Source organism: Photinus pyralis, unplaced genomic scaffold (assembly GCF_008802855.1).
Source record: "Photinus pyralis isolate 1611_PpyrPB1 unplaced genomic scaffold, Ppyr1.3 Ppyr1.4_LG7, whole genome shotgun sequence".
NCBI lineage: Eukaryota > Metazoa > Arthropoda > Insecta > Coleoptera > Lampyridae > Photinus > Photinus pyralis.
The window spans coordinates 5,319,487-5,339,295 of NW_022170738.1; the positions used below are offsets into that span (position 1 = coordinate 5,319,487).

A 19,809-nucleotide genomic window follows, 5' to 3' on the forward strand; every position below is an offset into this window, starting at 1 on the left:
TCCATTTCCTTACTCAATAGGTATACGGACAAGATGAAGAGCCTGTTCTCAAAAATCAAGTTTAAATCCATGGTCTGTTTCGATTCCTACATCTATTGTAAAAGAGTTGTGGAATATTTAAATGTAAGAATCTGGAAAGTGTAGTATTATAATAGACATTCTTTGCAACCTCCAAGAATCCGAACATTTTTTTGCTTCTGAACTGTGCGGTTGTCGAATTTTCAAGGTCCAGTGATGTGATATTAATGTTAACAATCCGCCTGGTTTTGTTAGAAATTGTTCTAAAGCAATTAATTTGAATTATAGAAAACCCGTAGATGTTTAAATTAATTGCTCAATGCTCAATGCTACCTTCTCTTATGTTTCAGTTGGCAGACTAGCCAGTTATTTATACAGTCGGTATCTAACATCCTCCGCCATGGTAGACAAATTCCAGCATAGTTTTACTTAAGAGATGCTGGTGTTAATTCTATGATGACTATGACCCTTAATCTTTATCACTGTAAATGAAGAGAAAATTAAATTCACAAAAATGACTTAAAAGAAAATAATTACCTTTACAATAAAAAAAAAGATCAATATTTCCATTTGTTTAATTACAACAATGAACGAGAGAAATGTTATTTGTCGTAATTTATTCTACTAAACGGATTCAACCAAAAACAATTTGAACACAACCCTTACAATACCTTTGTTTGTTGCTGTCTTAGAATCACCTTGCAGTTTGAGACTCCGGGTAAAATTAGGAAAATAACGAATGGTTGGGGGTCGTTCTAATGTTATTAATGACCAGGAACTTCAGTCAATTTGATTTTTAATGAGTTTTTTAACAGAAAATGGAAAGATAAATAAAAAATAAAAAAATAAATAAATAAATGAATAAATAAATAAATAAATAGAGTTGTCATTGTTATTTAATCCGTGCCCAAAAAAGTGAGTTATCTACTAAACTTGATCATTTTTTAATTCGATTGAAATTCGATAGTAGTAATCCCCTGTCAATTCCTTTAAGTGTTGTGTATACGGAGTCATTATGGGTTTGGCCCATTTTCAATAGGCATTTTTGCTCAATTGTGCAAAGTTTGAACCTAATCGCTCAAAGCATTTGGAGACTCCCCTACAAAACTTGCATCGCTTTCCTCTGTAGCATAAATAAGTAACAAAAAAGAACGACTTTCACCAAGACGAACCTAACAGGCACCATTTAGGAGGTGTTGGGCGCGTGCTTTTTCCCGTTACTTAATTTATGTAGGTATTTACAAGGAAATAAAAATAAATTTTCTTTGATTTTATATGGCGTTCATTGCCTTGGCCAGACAATCTCGATTTTGTTTTTTAATCACGTCTGTATAAGTAGGTAATTTTCTGGTTGCTATGTAATATACCCAATGATTGGGTGCGTATAATTTTCAAGTGACCGCCTGAGGAGGGAAGGGCTACCAAAAATCAAACCAATGTGATTTGTTGAAAGTTAATGCTTTAACAATTTCATGCTCATTGTTTTAGCAAATTACCATCAAACATACATAAACACTTATAGTTAACGGCTGGATACTGAAATGAGAAAGTAGCGGAGCTTTCATTGAAATAAGGTGATAGATCAGAAAAATAATACAACGATTCACAATTCTCAATTCGATTCAACGCAGAGCTTGGTACTAAAGTTATGGGTTTATTGTGTATATATATTCTTCATCACTTCGATTTTGATACAAATTTACGCTAAAATTGTGATTGGAAATTCGTTTCTGTTTTACACCATTGTGGAAATTTGTAGCGTATGTTAAATTTGTAGGTCATTTTAAGTACAATGAAGACTGACACACTCCTTGACCTCCCCCTTAATCCACACAGGGTAGAATTTCATATGGATCGAAGTATTTATATTTTTATAAATATTTTGTCAATGACGAGCTCCTTACCTTTCCCTTTGCGACATCTTTTTAAATTAAACAGCCACAGCGGGTGAATTAGGTACACAGAGCGAACTTTAACCTTAGAATTTACTGTTTAAACCTGAAATGTTGCCCGTATTATTGTGGACGTAATAAAGTAACGTGCCTTTTCAGGAAATTGTTTAGACAAATACTTGCAGTACTTCTTGGACAAGTTAAATAAATTTGATATGAAGGTGGGGTTGTCAAGTGCGGTTTAGCGTACAAAAGAAAAAGACGCGGAACGTTGTGCAATTATTGTGATGTGTATGAACCATAAAATGTATTCAAGATGGCCGATTTTTACGATTTGCGCTATAACAATGTCATGCGGAAGATTTGTATTGGGGGCTAGCTTTCAGGATTGCCTACGAAAGGACTCCATCTCATGTTTACAAATGCAGGTCAGGATGTTGTGTGTCTATTAACATTTTATTCCAGCTCACGCACAAACAGCACAATTATATCCTGTCTTTTATAGGTGTACAGAACCGCTAAATCGATAGTGAGTAACGAAAGCATTAGTTTGGCGGATGGTATTATGCAAATACGGTTAGGAAACGATTCACAGAGTTTGGCGTTGGAGGAAAATTATGATAAGTTATTTGGAAAAACTGAAGAGGTCGAGGAGAGGCAGACGTTACTCGAGACTTACCTAATGGAAGTTGTCGAAAGTCTTTGGAAACGAAGGACTGTATCGTTCAGCTATTCGCGGGCTGCCGAAATTCTGGCAAGTTGGATGCCAAACAGTCTAAAGGACAAATTAGAAAATGTTATCTCACAAGGTGGGTGCCTTCACTTGGTTGAATGAAATTGTATTTCAGTGGGAATGGCACTATTTCTTTTCAGATAAGTAAGTTATTTAAATAATTTGTTACATCCCTTGCGCAACAACTTCTTGAAGGGTGTATTTCGATGAACCCCATCCCACACATTAAATCTGAAGGGATTTTCATTTGAACTGTCACGTTGTGATTTGCTTCTGTCCAGCAGTAGTTATTGTATCTATTAAAAATACCCATACCTACTTGTAACTCCGGCTTCATCAGTAAACATCGCATTAAGGGGCCAATTATCGTTTTCTTCAGATTGCTCAATAAACCAGTTTTTAGAATTAGAAGAAGAAACAAAATCTGGTGTGTTCCATAAGCGAACACTATTTTGGGTTTATAACTAAAAAAATACCCAAAACTTTTTTTTAAAAAACCTACAAAAACCCCTCTAAATATGTATAGCAATATTTTCAATAATTACGTAGTTATAGACCCCTTTTCAAAAGCAGCCCTCGTAGCTTGCAGACGGCCTAGAAAATTAAGATGCCGTTTCCACGATTTAATTTCTTTTAAAATTTGCGCCTCGCAGATGGGGTACTCTACAACATACAATCGTTGCAGTATTTTTTGTTCCGAGTGAACTTCCCGCATCACGTGATTGGGCATTAACGGCCCCTCTTATTTAAATATAAAAATAAAAAATTGCTCGAAACAATTCCGATGTGGTCGAGACGACCCAACATCAGGAAGGCCGCCTCACTCAAGAACTGAGGAAACCGCCCGTAAAATTGAGCGCAACAGTGACATATGCTTTTACAATCAACCCGAAATCAGCTTCGTTTATTTTTCATTTTTCGTATTTAAACGAGAGACCACCTCCATATAGTAGTTTCCTGGCGATACTCGAAACACTGCTCCGTCGGCCGTATTGATACCTCGCACATGGATATCACAGAACCAATTAACTTTTTACTCCAGACCTAGAGAAACGACAACCCCCTGTACTTTACACAACAACATACAAATGGCGTTTCGTGAATCAAAATATTTGTTGCCACTCTGTAAATTATTCTTATTCTGCAGGTTCTTCCGTTTGTTTGAATTCTTTTCAATATTCTCCTTGGATTTTTTAGTGCCTTCAGATTCTTCCTATTCGTGAGATTTATAAGATTCTTTCGATTCTTCGGATTCTTGTAAGCATTCTTCTTCAGGTTCATCAATTTACTCAGGTCCTCCAGAATCTCAATCTTCTCTGAATTTTTGGATTTGCTCCGTTTCTTCGAATTGGTCTGATACTTCAGAAGAATCCATCGCATTTTTAGGATCCTCGGGGTTCTTTCAGTTTGTGCAACTGTTTGATTCTTCAGTCTCGTTGGTTTAATTCAGATTCTGCGGACCGTTCAAATACCATAATTTGAAGAACTTGTTTTGCACACACATGAATTTAATGTATTGTATCACGCATATAGGCGTAAGAGTATACAGTGGCCCGTATGAATAAAAGTAAGCAAATGCTTATACTTGCAAAATTCAAAGTAAATACTCGTAACTGCCCCTTCATACTGATCTGTTTAGCATGGTTTAGCAGCGCTGCACTGCGTCCTGTCCTTCTGCTTAGAAGCGCTGCTAAGTCGCCCAGTGCGAAGGAGCACTTACGAGTATTTACTTTGAATTTTGCAAGTATAAGCATTTGCTTACTTTTATTCATACGGGCCAGTGGTGCAGCCTCTTTACTCCCGAGAATTAAATGCAAGAAGTGTGTCCGAATTGGTGAATTGTCCGGATTAGTAAATAGTAGTGTTCAAATATTTTTTTTATTCAAAGCAGAATACGTTTCGGATTACTGGATGTCCGAATTAGCATGTGTGCGGAATAAACAGGTTGCACTGTACTTAGCGAATTAAAGTGCCCTTCGTCATAATTAATTTTTGATTTCGCTACCGCCTGTTCAAACTGAGAACTATTGCACTTCTAGTATAAAAACAGTCACGTCAATCATCGCAGGTAGCTGCCCACTGCAAAACTGGCCGCCTGTGATGCGTACACAAATTATGCTATTATATATTCACCGGACCGCTATAAATTGTGATGATGGCTACATTTAATTGGGCGCCCTTCTTTCTCTAATTTCTCTTTCCGTTTTTCGATTTCGTCCCAATTTCTCCAGTTTTTAGCGCATTTTTTAAGAATTAAAAAAAATGTGCTATTGTTTGCGTTTTGTCCGTCCGTCCGTCAGGACCCACTTCTGCCGTTTTGAACTACTTCTAGGGGAATGGTCGTAAACTCCTAGAATTTTTTGCAGTAGGTACCCTATACCTTGAAGGTGTGCCAGACAGCCATTAAATTTCGCAGCCTAAAAGGCCCCCCCCCCCCCCAACGAGTTATTTCCTGAGATGCTGTTTTTGAAAGTAAAACGTTCATAACTATTACATACGACAACCAATTGGTCTCAAATTTTGCATAAGCATGCCTTTAGTGGTGCCAAGTTAATCTTCAGAAAATGGGGGGGGGGGGGGTGTAAAGACATGTTCTACCTTTCATGGTATTCTAATAAAAGGCCTCATCGAAATAAATTGGTTTGTACAAACTATAACTTTCCCGTGCGACCCTTTTTCGAGATCAGTGAGCGACGGGGTTTGAGGGGGCAACCGTTTTCTACCAACTACTGTCCTTCTTTCTGTTCTCTTATCAAAGTACGGGGAGGGGGGGGGGGGAGTGCAACTAATTTTATCCTTCATGGTACTCTAATGAAAGGTCTCAACGAAAGGAATTAATTTCTACCAACCATAGCCCTCCTCCTCGACCTCTTATCGTGATCGGGTATATTCCCTTATACCTCAAGAACGAATTGTCGGAAGAAGGTACTTACGTCTGCAAGGAATATATCCATTGGTGATATCAAAACAAAAGCTATTTCTGTTTAAAAAAATGCGCTTTATCTGCACAAGAGTTGTGCACAATGTAGACTTGTTTTTTTTTTACTGTACGTTCTCTTTTCTTCAGATTAGGCCTATTCTTTTCTATATTAATTTTTTAATGGAATGTATCATACAAAATAATGACTATTTCAACAATAAAAAATTAATATACACAGTGTGGGTGCTAAAAGAAAAAAATTATTCACTGTGTACAGTTCTGCAGTATTTGCGTGGATGATTTTATTGATTGCGCACTTTATTATAACTTCTTAAAGTAATATGTACCCTCCTATGTAGTTATATGATTTTTCACAGAAACTCATTAGGCATTATTATATTTTAGAGGTAAGACCTGAACCTTAGTCGCTTGTTACTACCCCAGAGATTAACGCCAGGTACTGAGTTTCAGACTCACCCGATGTTCTTTGAAAAATCGGGAATCAAACTCGGGTTCTGAAGCCGCAGAGTCTACCTATCCCCTAGGAGCTTATTGTTTCAATTGTCGGTTGATCGTGCGCCTATTATAAATCGATCGAGATCTCGGCAACGGAATATTGTATAACCTTTTGGTTTTCGGCATTATATTCGTACTATCGTGTTATTCCTGCACCTCTTAGAAAGCTGAAAGTCATTCCTGAAGTTTATAATTTAAGAATTTCCTTTAAACGCGTTAAAATAAGGAAATATAGAGTATCATAGCGTGTGTATGAATGTGATGTGTATTTCGTTAATAAAATAGTTGTCCGATCTTATCTAATTCACGAGTACGGAATTATTTATTATGCTAACACGTAATGGGTCGCATGGTCAATTTCAGTACTCTGAACAGATATTTGTTGGAATACTTCAGATTTTTCGGACCTTTCCGTTACATCCGATGCTTCAGTTCCTGTCTCAGGTTGCAGGTTTTTCAATTTATTCTATTCGGATTTCTCCCCTTGGTTCCATAATTTCCGGGATTCTGATGTTTCCTCTGGAAAATTTGTCAATATTCGTCTATTTATCAATATACATACAGCACATTCTAAATCGTAATTTATTGTCGGCGCGTAAACGTATACCTACTACTAAATTGTTTAAGTCTAGATACCCATTTATGATCGGGATCTAATGCAGGATAGGCCGCTGTTACATTTCTGACAAATTTGTGTCCTTTCTCCAATACAATGGAATTACACCTGGCGGTTGACCGTCACGTAAAGTGGTGGATTTCCGTAAATTTATCTGTAACGATAGCATAATACGGTAATCAGTTCCACTTTTTTATTGGAAACTACACCAAATAGAAATTTGCATGTACGTACAAAATAACACAACACCGCCACTGCTAATCAGTTAAGTAACTTATATAACCCCGATGAGATTAAATAGAAATTATTTAAAATAGATCGATACCTTTAACCTCAATTAAATATACATATAGACGCTTAATATTTAGGCGCCCTACTAATTTTCGCCAGCTATCTGTCAGTGTTTACTTACAAACTGACGACACAACATAGGCATAGATTGTTGTCTCTGAATTATGGTAAACCTTTACATTGCGTCTTGAGTCAATAAACACAGTTTACTTCCACATCGTTAAAGATGCTTTAGAAGCGTGCACAAAGTTCAAATGTCGTATCCTTTGTTCCAGAAGTTGTGTTGTACTAACGAGATTTCAGAGACCTAATCCTACAAGCCCCGAACAAATGGAGTAATGTAGGGTTAGTTGAACTATTTGGCGTGAACCAACGTAGTCTGCCTTCGAGCGAGTAATTTTAAGCCTTCGTTTTAGGCGCATGTGATTGTTATAAATTGTGTATTCATTTTTAGGTAGAGGAAAAAACAAAAAGCTGAAGAAGTATGTACGTCTCATTGTCGGCGCGAAGCTTATTTTAGTGACTTTGGCCGCGGTGGTTTTCATTTTTGTCGTCGTAATTGCCAAGAAAGCGCTACTTGCTGGCGTCGTTTCACTTCTCCTACTGGGATATGGTGGACTTGCCGACTTAATGAATCCAAAACTAGTAATAAAACCTGACATAATAGCCTACGACACTGGAACCGATTGGCAGCCGCCATACGCAAACTACGAGGATTTAACTATGACCAACAGCGAACCTGCTCCACATCAAAAAATGATCATTGGTCACACAGGTACTTGATCCAAGTACTCAATTGCACATAATCTAGGTGAAGATGTTTCCAATTTTTTTAATTTGCGTACCAGTTTGCTTAATATGCATATTAAATATATCTTTTTATCTGAACCCGACCTTTATTTAGTATTAATATTCAATTTTGATGACGAAAGCATTACAATAATTACCAATTCAAACATTGAGAGGTTAAAGTTATTTGAAATATTAAGCTTCACACTGACTGTATTACATTAACCCGTTTTTTGAGCATCAATCCTCGTTTTTCATTGCATGGTTCATACATATTTTATAATTGGAAAGTGTGCGTGAAAACACGTCTCATATATTCAGTTCTATTTAATATCGGAATAAACTTTAAATGATACTTAGTTCTTTCTACGTGCGCGTGTTACTTTGTAGCTTGAAAGCCAAAATGTTACTATATAGGTACTTGACTTCTGAATTAATAATGAAATACATTATAGATGTATAAATTAATATTTAGTACGCAATTACCCATTACGGATTGTAATTGACGCCGCTGCATTTGTTGCTTTTTTACGGCATCGAAGCACTCGACAGAATTACTATTATCAAAGTCCTCGTGTGAGATCGAAGAGACTTCAGCGAACTTTTGTGTGGCAGATTAGTATTCTTTTAGCCAATTTTAACTTCATTATCAATCAGATCTTGTGGCAGGCTATACCAGATTTTCTGATATGCCGTTCACCCGCAATTCGCATTTTAGTGAATTTCGCTAAAAACCCTCCACAAAATAGTACTCAATTTTTGGAGCATGTCTCATAGCTCGAGCTTCTATTAGGCAACCCGAGAAAGAGAGACTGCGATTCGAGCTATAAGAAACTTTTGAGCATCCAAAGTCGACTAGGCCTAGAAGACGCGCGCCTTGCAAAAGGTGGTTAATTTCGCTCCTAGGAAAAAAACAACATTCCGTCACGCAGGAATGATGTGCGTTTACAAGATCTTTCCGACGACACCAAATTGAAAACAATCGGACCAAAACTTTAGAAGGAGATAGGAAAAAACTGAAAAATCACCACGTTTGTATAACACGCTCGGGGATAGCGCCGAGACGTCGCCACATCATATACCCTCGTCCTTAAAGTTATTAATTACACAGCTCCGGTAGGTACATGTACACTCCTCGTCTTTAAACAAGCGTTCTCCTACTGGCCCACATTTACCGCCAGCCAGCCAGCCAGCCGGCCAAAGTGAGATTAACGGCTACCTTTTTGCAAATGAATTTGAAAAACGCACCCGACAATCCGCTCTTGAAGTATAAGGAATTATAATCAATCACGAAATGGGTCGAGAAGGGGGAATATCGGTGGTAAAAATTAATTCCTTTCATATGAGGCCTTTCATTAGAGGACCATGAAGGATAAAACCAGTCCCCCAATATTTTGATAGGTAGTGAGAGTAATACCATGAAGGGTATAATTTAGGTTACCCCTCTCCCCAACTCATTTCAAAAGTTTTACTTGGCACCACTATAGGCAAAAATTCCAGGACTCTAGGACAATTCCCCTAAAAGCAGTTCAACACCGCAGAAGTGGGCACGGACGGATAAAACGCAAAAAAGAATTTTTTTAAACTTGAAAAATGCGCTAAAAATATTGGGTGCATCCACTTGTGAGACAATTGCTTGATGGTATTTTGGATTGCTAATGAAACAATAACGACAGAGACAGTGGCAGTATATGGGGTTTATATATATTATTTCATATCTGTATATGCATTTGAATTGGGGAAAATAAAATACGGATAGTCACTACTAAAATATATCTAATTTAATAAGAACATTTTTTATAAAATGTTATGAAGAAATATCTTCATCACTATCCTCAAATTCGTTTTTGGACATAGCATCATTAAAAATCGATTCAGCCTGAGAACTCAGCAAACTAAAAAAAAATCTAATAGGTAGATAACATAAAATGTAATGTATCGACCTTGGTATCGACAAACCTATTTAACTCTTTTTAGATACCCCATAGCAAAGATATAAATAAAAGGTTCCTCCCAGTAGTGTAGGTATAAAAATAATAAAAAAATATGTGCAACAATGAAAATGACAAATTACCTGGAATGTTTTACATTATAACATGTTCATCATCCCCAAAATCTTCATCTGTACCGTCCCCATTGGCATTTGTTGATGGTAGAACTATTATGCTATCAGAAATTCTACTCTTAACATCGAGATAATCAACTTCCTCTAACAATACATTTAACGTTAATGGTCTTGTCTAATAACAATAACTAACAACGTAGCATTTACCACTATCGTTTTAAAAGGACGGCAGCGTTTCGAAGATTACATAGCCAAAAAATGTTTCTAGATATTTGGTATTATACACTATACCACTATACTTAGTGTATTATTTCTGTTAAGTAAACTTTCTAAATTAAGCATAATAAATACAGGGTTCGGCAATGAAACGGGAAGATTTCGTAAATAATTTTATTATCGAAAAAATATTTTTTTGGTAATTAGTAATACCATACTGGGAAATAAAAGAGTAGCCATTTGATATACAATGTTAAAAAACGTTATTTTTTGAAAATTACATCTGTCAAATGGCCTCCGTTGACACGTATGCATTCATGGAGTCGAACACGTTCAATATTTTCAGGGATTCGAATCCTTCTGGCACTACCACCTCTTTCTCTAGACGTCGATCCAGTTTGCTCGAGGTTGTTTAGCCACATTCGAATCGCATGGTCTGACGGAACCGGTTGGTTACGCGGTATGTTAAAATGCCGTCTAAAATCTCGACGCGTTTGCATTAAACTCTCGCCATTTTGGTAATAAGCCTTAATTGCGTAACCGCGATGCTCACCCGTCCAACGCTCCATTGTAGACTAAATGGCAAGTACTTTTTACCCAAAATCGTACTGAAACCTTCATTTTAATGCCTACTTTCTGTCAGGAAATTTTGGTTTCAATATTTCGTGAAGGTGGCCATCTTTGGTTAAAACCCTGTATTCCTGCGTTATATATCGTTGTTTGGGTCAATAGAAAGACGTTCGGACTGTCATTTTATCTCAACAACAATCTATTTCGTTGAAGAGTTCGCAGAATTTGTGCAAATCATTCCAATGACCTAAACAGAGGTCGTGCCGGCAACTTTACAGTGGAACTTAGCAACTAAACGATAAAGTTTAAAACTTAGGGAGACGGCGCTTATTATCTGCCCTCATAGCTAATAGTTTAGCCTTAGGGGGTTGATATAAAAATGTTTGGCAGGGAAGTTTATCGTATAAACGATGTCAGCCTAGAATCAAAGATTGACCGAAAATTCAGTTATAGCTATTCCTGATGTCCTGACAGTGGCAGGTTACGTTCTAATTTTTATGTCTATATTTTAAACGGTGCGAGCGTGAGAGCTGTGATTCCATCTTTAGCGGCCCTGTATATTCATTTCACCTTCTAAGTAAGACCATCTCCCTTAAAGCATGATCCCCTAGCTAAAGATCTACATGGCATGCATGCAATGCACCTACTTCACCAAAAGCAGTCAATCCAAAAATTGATCCTGTTGTGTCTACTTTCAATATTAAATGCCCAAATATAAAATGTTTAATTGAGCAATTAAAGTATGATTAACTTTCGTTCCGCCGGTTTTTTGTGGATGTTGCACCGCTCATTAATTACTAACCTACCAGAACATCATCAAGTTAATAAATAGCAATCAATTTTTAATTAGGATAGCAAGTCAATTTTTGGCCTCTGAAAAAAAATGTTTAGGTACGGCTATAGGTACATCATACGTACCTATCGTTTAAATTTAAATTGTGTGGATGTCTTGATGTGAAAGTGAAAATGGGAGTAGGCCCAGGTAATAGGCAGTTACAACGGGATAAACGATTTTATTAATAAGAGAAATTTGAAAATCACAGGTTACCTACTTAACCTATTATGTAGGTACTGACAAATTTTCCCACAACTAGAACTTTGAAAGAGAAATCAATTTCCATTCTTTAACAGTTAGTCTAGAAGCAGTTACCTTCCTACACGAAAATGCGGCGTTGGATTAGCATTCTTCTGCGGTGATATAGGTACACAAAAATGTATTCACTTGAAAGTAACGGTACTAACCTTAACCTAACTTTAGTGTGACAAGATCAATGACGAGGTAAGCGAAAGTTTTCATTGAATTAACTTCGCATACCTCAAGCCACCTTATACACGACGAGATCAAGTCAGTGCGCTACATTTTTCTGTCGGCGTTGCCTTTGAATTGGGAATTCTTCTTTACACTATAACGGATAAGCCAGATAAATCTACACAATCGCTTAATATTAATTTTAATTTAATTAGCCTGCGATTAATCTATTGCTTCACAGTTAATGTAAACAGAAACAAGTTGATTTTCATTTACCAAATGTTAAATTGCCGTTAATAGGAAACCTAGTTGAGATTGAGCGTGCCTTTGGTATTTATTTACTCCCGAACAGCACGTTTATAGTATAGCGTTCGAGTTCCTTCGACCGATTCGATCTGCAGCATAATAGGAAATGGTCATTTTGGCGAAATTTGTAAATGTGTTAGAATACATAATTAACAACCAAAACTATAAACTTTCTTTACAAATGTCATTAACAATCATAATTTCCATTGGCAAATTAGCACGAATTTGAAAAACTAATGGTACCAATTCAAATGTTGAGGATGAGCTGACGAAGGGAGATGCATTAACAATATCCAGATCCAGTTAAAAACAAATAGATCGCTTTTATAAAAACCGAAATAGTATTGGGTTATAAGCTAGTAGCGTGCTATATTTCAAGATGTTTACCTTCTTGATAGATCATTAATGGAGAGGGGGCCCTTTGCACATAAATAAGTCTGCCTGGCACACCTTCAGAGTTTACGCTATATAATGCAAGAAGAATCAAGTCTAACCTTCATTTTCGAGATTTGACACTCTTATTCCCATCGCCAGTATAGGATGTATCTCGTCTAGACGTTCCAACACCTCTCTAATGGTACCCTCCTCCAGACGATCTCTTGCCCTTTATGAGCAGGTACCTTCTTCCCTCACTTCGTTTACGAGATATTCGATTTGACCTCGCCAATAGATAGGTCTGGTCCAGACGATTTATTTTGCCTTCGTGAGTACCCGACAGTGCTCACGAAATACTTGCCAATAGATATATTTCTTCTAGATCTTCCAATTGCCTCCTTCGACACGGAGGTTAACAGAAATTAGTTATTATCTTTGTTTGTTTGCATAACTTCCTCATCAAGTAGTAGTATGTGATGTTTCGAGTTAAATCCGTATGGTGTTTACAATGGGGTCATCCCGCCTTCATTTTTTATTTCTGATCCACAAAGTACATTAAAAATAAAAAGACCCGTGTGTCCTCAATTTTTATTTGCGAGTAAAATAAACCCAAAATAAATTATTGAAAAGCTTCAGACTAAATACGTCACAAACCTACAACCAATCACGTAGAAGTGAGCTGGCAACCTTACGCGAGGGTCTGACGTTTGTCACATTTGACGTTTTGAGAGGGATGTTTAACCACAGCCGTCTATAATTACAAGCCATGCTGAGAAGTTTGGCAACGTTGTTCGAAAGTCAATCGGTGGGCCGATTCAAGTTTTAATGGCGTCTTGTTTCTCTTGAAAAATGGTATTTTTCCTCTCTCCTGTGTTTCGCCTTGGTCGTTTTAATACAGAAGAAAGATACTTAGGCAGCTTACAATTGTACATATATTTTATTTATTTACAAAAATGGATAATAACATATTTATTTGACTTTAAAATTCGGAACGCTGTAAATTGGTAAATGCATTATAATGAGTTTTCCATCGAGATCTCCGAAATTGGTGAACTTCTGTCGAAAGAGGTCGAGGTGAAGCACACGCTTGAGCACTTAATTTCGGTAAAAGGACAGTAAATCGCTCTGCATCAGCGAGGTTTTATTAACGATCAGGTGTGATTCGGAATGGCAGACTTTAAGCCAGTCGCTACTCCAGTGGGTCTAGGTACGAAGCTTTTAAAGAGGGGAGCCCCGTAGACTTCAAATTCCCGTACCGTGAACTCCTGGGACTAAGTCGGAAGGTTCCTTCAGAAAATCGACTTGACATGTCCGTGCTAGAATACCTGAAATACAAACTAATTGTGTTTTTTCACGATAAACACTTACCGTACTTACGTACCACGTAGTGTGTAGGTCATATTTGAGCTTGTACAGGTACTTTGAACAAATACAAGTGCTTGTAAAGGGTCCAGTAAGGAGTAATCTGCTTTAGAGGTTATGACAAAAAATCGATATATTTCGATTAGCAACTTACCTGCATAATAATTTCTGTTGATTCCATACGGAGTAACACAAATTGTCGCAATCTCGCTCACTTAAAACAAGTAAATAGGAATATTACACCCAAAACACATATAAAATACACCTGACATCTGCCAAATTGAATTAGGAAATCGGCCTACCATGCAGTGTTGCCATAATTCTCAGCACGGCTTGTAATTATAGACGGTTGTGGTTTAACTGCATCTAGCAGGAAAGTGACAAGTGCCTGTGACAGATGACGCAAGTTATAAATGCCATTCTCCTGCATTATTGCCAAGTCGTTATGTCATCTGAATGGTTCTAGGAGCTGATTGGTCGGGCTTATTACGTCACAGCCCGCCACAATCATATCGTTTTGAATAAACCTTTAAAACCGCACATGTTCATTATTTTTTTGCTAATCAGCCTCTATTTTTAAATAAACTTTTACTGTCCAAAAAAATGTTTTATGGTTTCAGGTACACGCTTATTAAATTAGAACTGCGGAATTCAACTATACTGTAAACCCCCATTGTGAATCAGAGAGATCCCACTATACGATCTCGAAACTTTCTTGATATGTAACTGGAAAATGTTTCCTTTTAAAGGAGTCTAAAATCTAATATTGTACAAACTCCTTTAGGACATGTTTTAAATACAAGTAAACAACGCTTGTAGCTGTTTCGGCCTTATTTGCCTTGTATGTTACTAAAAACGTGCACACTCATTTAATGTGACTGCAAAAGTGCAAAAGTGCCCTATTAAAAACTTATAGGTAGGTCGCCAATCTCGTATCCAATCACCTCATGTAAATGCGTTAACGGGGTTAACGGTCTTCAAGTTGGACCGCAAGGTGTCACAATTCCTTCGTATTAAGACCGAAAAGTCCACTTTCCATCTCTAAGATGTGCCAAATCACCTAACTCATTTTCTTGTTTCGTCGAAAAAACAGGTCTAAATCGTCCCAATGATTTTTGGATGCAGTTTTGGTGTTACTTTCTTCTCCAAATTGTCAAAATAATTGTTAGGGTTGTTACCTTACGAAAACTGTATCTCTTATATAAGAGACTAAGGAAGTGTGCCAGATTGTTTATGGGAGCAAGTGCTTCCAGCCAAATTTTTTTAGTTCATCGTGGACAACAAATGGTAAGAAAAAACAGTTATTTACATAAAAGTCCGGAAAATGATCATTATTATTATCATCCCTGATAATTTTGGGCCCTCAACAGGCATGCGCCCAATTACAGAGTGACCCGCATAATGCTATTTAGAGGTACCTCTGCAGAAGGTCTTAAGTTGGTCTATACTACTCCGGTATTTACCTTACGAATTAGGAAAACTGCAGGAAAACCTAATTCGGAGTAGCCGGTAGAGTGCTCGGAACTGGTCTAAGGTAATTTCCATCTCCGCCACAGATGAAAAATTCACCTCAACCTAGGTTCGAACACCCGACCTCCGGATTTATAACCCAATGCTCTACCATTGAGCCATAAATCCGAATCCGAATGATACATTACTGGCGAGGAAATATTGAAGTGCGAGGCGGGGCCGAGTACTTTAAATTTCCGAGTCAGATAATGTCATTTTACTGACGAGGTTTGTGTTAAATTTTACCCGAAATCGTATTTAAATATAAAATTTCAATTTTTATATAAAACTTTTGATTAATGTCAATCTGACAATGATGACAGGAGTCATTATAAACAATTGGAAATTCAAAAATGCGGCCGGTTAAGTGACGGCGCAGCCGGTAAGGTGGCAAGCGCTAGGAAAGGTAGTCTGTTCTGCCTCTGGTTAGTTTCCTTTTATCGTCTTGTGTAATACAAAACTTTACTTTATAGCAGAATCCACATAAATCATTATAACGCTTCTGAAAGTTCTGAATTTAATTTAGACATAAACAATAAGCAAGTTTCTTTCCATGGAAACAATATCGCTTTCGGTTTTGAACTTCATTTTATTTCGTGCTCTCATTTTTAATAAGAATGACATATGTCATTTGAACGTACTTTTTGTATCACTTTATCTACCCTTGCCGTTAACGCCTACTTGTTTGTTAAAATTTAAAATAATAATCTCTATAAACCCCATCTAATTTTTACCATATGCGATTATGCTTGTCTTTTCTAAAAGCATCTGTAACTCAAAATTTAAAAAAATCTATATATAAGAAAGTTGACACCGCGCAGTTTGCGCATGCGCAAATTATCCGGCAAGATTTTTCATGGTTCAGGTGGCAGAGCTGTCAGTTATCGAATGCAAAGGGCGAACTATATCTTAAAAACTGTAGGAGTAGGAGTAGGACGAACGGACAAACGGACGGAGAAAGTGACCATAATAGCGCCTTCCCAGCTATCAGCGTCAGAATTCAATGTACCTACAGTCACTATCAAAATTAACGACGCTAGCATACTCAACCGTGTACATTGTTTGATTAATGACGCCATATAACGGACGAAATTTACCACAATATCACATACGCCCGTTCTAAATACTTTCTTCCGTTTGCAGTCACATAGATACCTTTTCACATGACCGCTAGATATATCTCGTCTAGATGTTCCAATTGTTCTTTGTGAATACCCTCTTCACACTGTTCTAGAGATATTCGCACATAAAAGTTTGACCTCACCAACAAAAAATTTTTTTTTAAATTTCGAAGCCAAAGATGTTGATTATATATCTGCAATTAGGTCACGTTAAGTTCGAAGAACTTCGGTAGTCAGCGCAAATCGGTTGCTTTCAATTATACGGTGCAACAATAAGTTTAATCAGACAAATACATAAAGAATTAACAATATTATCGATATGTAAATTAATTTTACTACAAACGGTGAAAAGGTCAGTAGACGGTAATCTCGGGCGCCTCCAGAAGATAATAAAAAATGTACTCCTGGTCATGCCAGGCGGTGTCAGAATGGTCTCGGGAGCCACGGGAAAGTCAGCTGGAGTCTATTCCATAGTTCCGAAGGTAGGCCGCGGGCTAAAACAAAATCGTTCAACGTTCAAACATACAAAAGAAAAAGTAGCCCCCCCCCCCTAAAGATTGGCCTTTTAGGACATTCCGGAAAGGGAACATCGGAATTTCCAGCCGGCCGGGTGATAACATCCAAAAATTAAAACTTCTTCAATTAACCATAAAAATCTGGCCCCAGTCTTAAATTTATGTTATTTAAGCGCGCTTCCAACAAAACCAAACACGATTCATTTTGGTAAAGATTGCTGCAATAAAATTAATTAACTGCGGTTAACTATACCTGCTCACTTAAATGGCCGGGCCGAAATTCAGTAGTTCAGTTAACACCGATCACGCCCCCGGAATTTTGGCATCAAGCGACTTTTCAGTTTTATCTACTTGTAAGCGAGAGACTTTACGTGTTCTATCCTTGTTTTAAATTGCCTTTAAGCAACTAAACTGGGTTAACATTAATTAACAATATAAATTCCCCTCCACTTCCAATTGAGGTGATATTTCGGATACTGCAAAAATAATTCAAACCAGATAAAAACTAGGTGCGAAATTCTTGACAGCACAGCTTCATAGCCTAGCTCACACCAGACAAGGCTACATTTATGGATTTCCATCTGCTCCCAGATCAGTCTAAAAAGGCGAATGGCGCCGGAAGCCGTGATTAATTTGATTTTTTAAAGGACAAAATAAAGTCGATCCGAATCCACTTTCTTATACATTGTTTAAAATTTGTTTTCTTTTCTCTTTTGGCTATGTTTATGCCACGATTGTAACGTAATTTGCGTACGCACTACACTTAAGCGAGTTGTCTTTGTCGTAAATTTATTAACAAATAGAATGTGTCACGTATACTACTTCCGTACTACTATTCGCATCGTTTTCCTTTTACCTCGATACTTACGTTGTCGCGGAAGAAATCGAAACGGACCCAACGCAAATCTTGGGACCGCGTCCTCTCTTAGCCCATTGCAGACCTGCATTTCGTTATCTCTACTAAGTGATTATAATTGTCCATAAAAGTTCAAGAGGTTTGAGAATTTTTATTGGGTATTAACATGAAATGCGAAAATGTAAGAAAATAAAGACATATAACAGTGCATTAGAGACTGGCATGTGGAAATGAAAGTACCAAACAGTCAAATACCGAGAGTGAACAGTGAAAACTATATATGGATATTGTGCGAATATTCAGGCAAATATTGTGGCACTAACGAAACCCATTTTGGTGGAGGGCTGAAGCTAAAACCAAAGATCGTTTTAATGGTGTTTGGGTCGTGATGAATCGATCCGTGCAAAGAAGTGAAATCTGGGAGACACCTTCAAATTGGGAGTATCGCCTAGTTGTTAGCAATGTGGGTATCTCGTTTGATAAATTCCTATTAAACGCACGAAAGATCACCAAGCTTAAATCTGTAGGTTTTGGGTATAGGTCTATTGCGTAGATCCATTAGCAGACACAAGCGGTCGGCAGGATAACGGCTACGGTATTTTGGGGTTGTATTATCGATTACCATTTAAATGGCGAAAACTAGCAAGAGAGATATTGCGCGGATCGTATTTGTAAATTGAAAATAATGTAGGTATGTACCTAGACAAATATAATCTATTTTAAGGTCAAGCTCGTTTTTTATAAATCCTGTTGTAGATTTGCATCAAAACCGTTCGATGTTCCCAACACATTGAAGTGCCGCTGCGGAAATTTATTTATTGTTGTATTATATACAACATAATCTGTACTGCTTAAATAAAAGACAAGCACGAATGCAGGAAACTTCCCATCCTCTTTTATCTAGACTCTCCATTATTAACGATATTATCTACATACATTAGGTATTGTTGAATGAGAATATAAAAGAGAAAAAACTCAAATTCCTGCGTGTGCTTAATTGTTAATTTACAATTAAATTAGTGTTGTCCTACAAATGAAATTAGCAATACATTATACAAGGCATGTAAAAAGCATTAAGGTCCCAGATTTAGGTATTCAAAGGAACACCGTGTTGCTTTCTGTCCCATACGGATCGACGACGTGGGTAATTTAGGGTAGATTCATTCCTATTCAAACACGCGTGACTGAATGCCAAAATCGTTTATCTACGTTCCTCAACTTGCTACAATCATTGAATAACAAAGATTCCTTATTCAAAGCTACAGTAGTTAGATAATGTAATGTTGATTATATGTAATGTTTAAACGAAAATTAATCAAAAAGTTATTACATATCAAGCGTAACAAACACGAAGTGCACATGGTCACAGTTGGCTGGGCTGGGAAGATGTTTATGGATAAATAAAGATATTTCGCAAGACCGATTATATTTATGTAACCCCTAAAACCGGGGCTTTGTACAAACAGCAATTATATTTTTAATTGACGGCATACCTACCGCAATTGGGTCAATCCTCGTTACATTACAGTTTGCCGATGAATGTGTTGGAATTTAGAGCTTTGTTTACTTCGTTGCATTTGCACGTAATTCATGAGGGCGAAATTGTGCCTCAAAGCAAAACTGCAGCAACAAAGTGTGCTAAGCTGAATATCAAGGTATAAGCTATAAAAGAGAATTTTACTTTTTCAGCTCCTCTTTGTAATAGTACGTCATTGTTACAAGAATTTTTACAGTATTGGAACGGTATTCGTCCAAATCTCTAGACGGTGCCGTCGTAGTTTTTACAATCCCTTGTCAATGAAATGAGGGTTTCATGACTATTTCAGGAAAATTATATTACAGTGTAAGATTACCTAATTATACTTTCAATATACAGGGTCGCTCACAACT

The 19,809-nt window shown here is 37.1% G+C and overlaps 1 protein-coding gene across 1 annotated transcript; it reads left to right on the plus strand.

Moving 5' to 3' along the window:
• Window positions 1-2,142: 2,142 nt before the first annotated feature.
• On the plus strand, window positions 2,143-7,769 carry LOC116175544. The gene is made up of 3 exons (XM_031493709.1): window positions 2,143-2,338; window positions 2,416-2,719; window positions 7,441-7,769. Exons 1-3 carry the CDS (start codon window positions 2,198-2,200, stop codon window positions 7,767-7,769), a joined length of 774 nt encoding a protein of 257 aa, XP_031349569.1. The 5' UTR covers window positions 2,143-2,197.
• Window positions 7,770-19,809: the final 12,040 nt, after the last annotated feature.

Bases quoted from the DNA above. Each gene is read 5' to 3' on its own strand.
- LOC116175544 (XM_031493709.1), top strand. From the start codon at position 2,198: ATGTGTATGAACCATAAAATGTATTCAAGATGGCCGATTTTTACGATT. The intron at 2,339-2,415 runs GTCAGGATGTTG...TGTCTTTTATAG, and splicing joins TCTCATGTTTACAAATGCAG to GTGTACAGAACCGCTAAATC. The intron at 2,720-7,440 runs GTGGGTGCCTTC...ATTCATTTTTAG, and splicing joins AGAAAATGTTATCTCACAAG to GTAGAGGAAAAAACAAAAAG.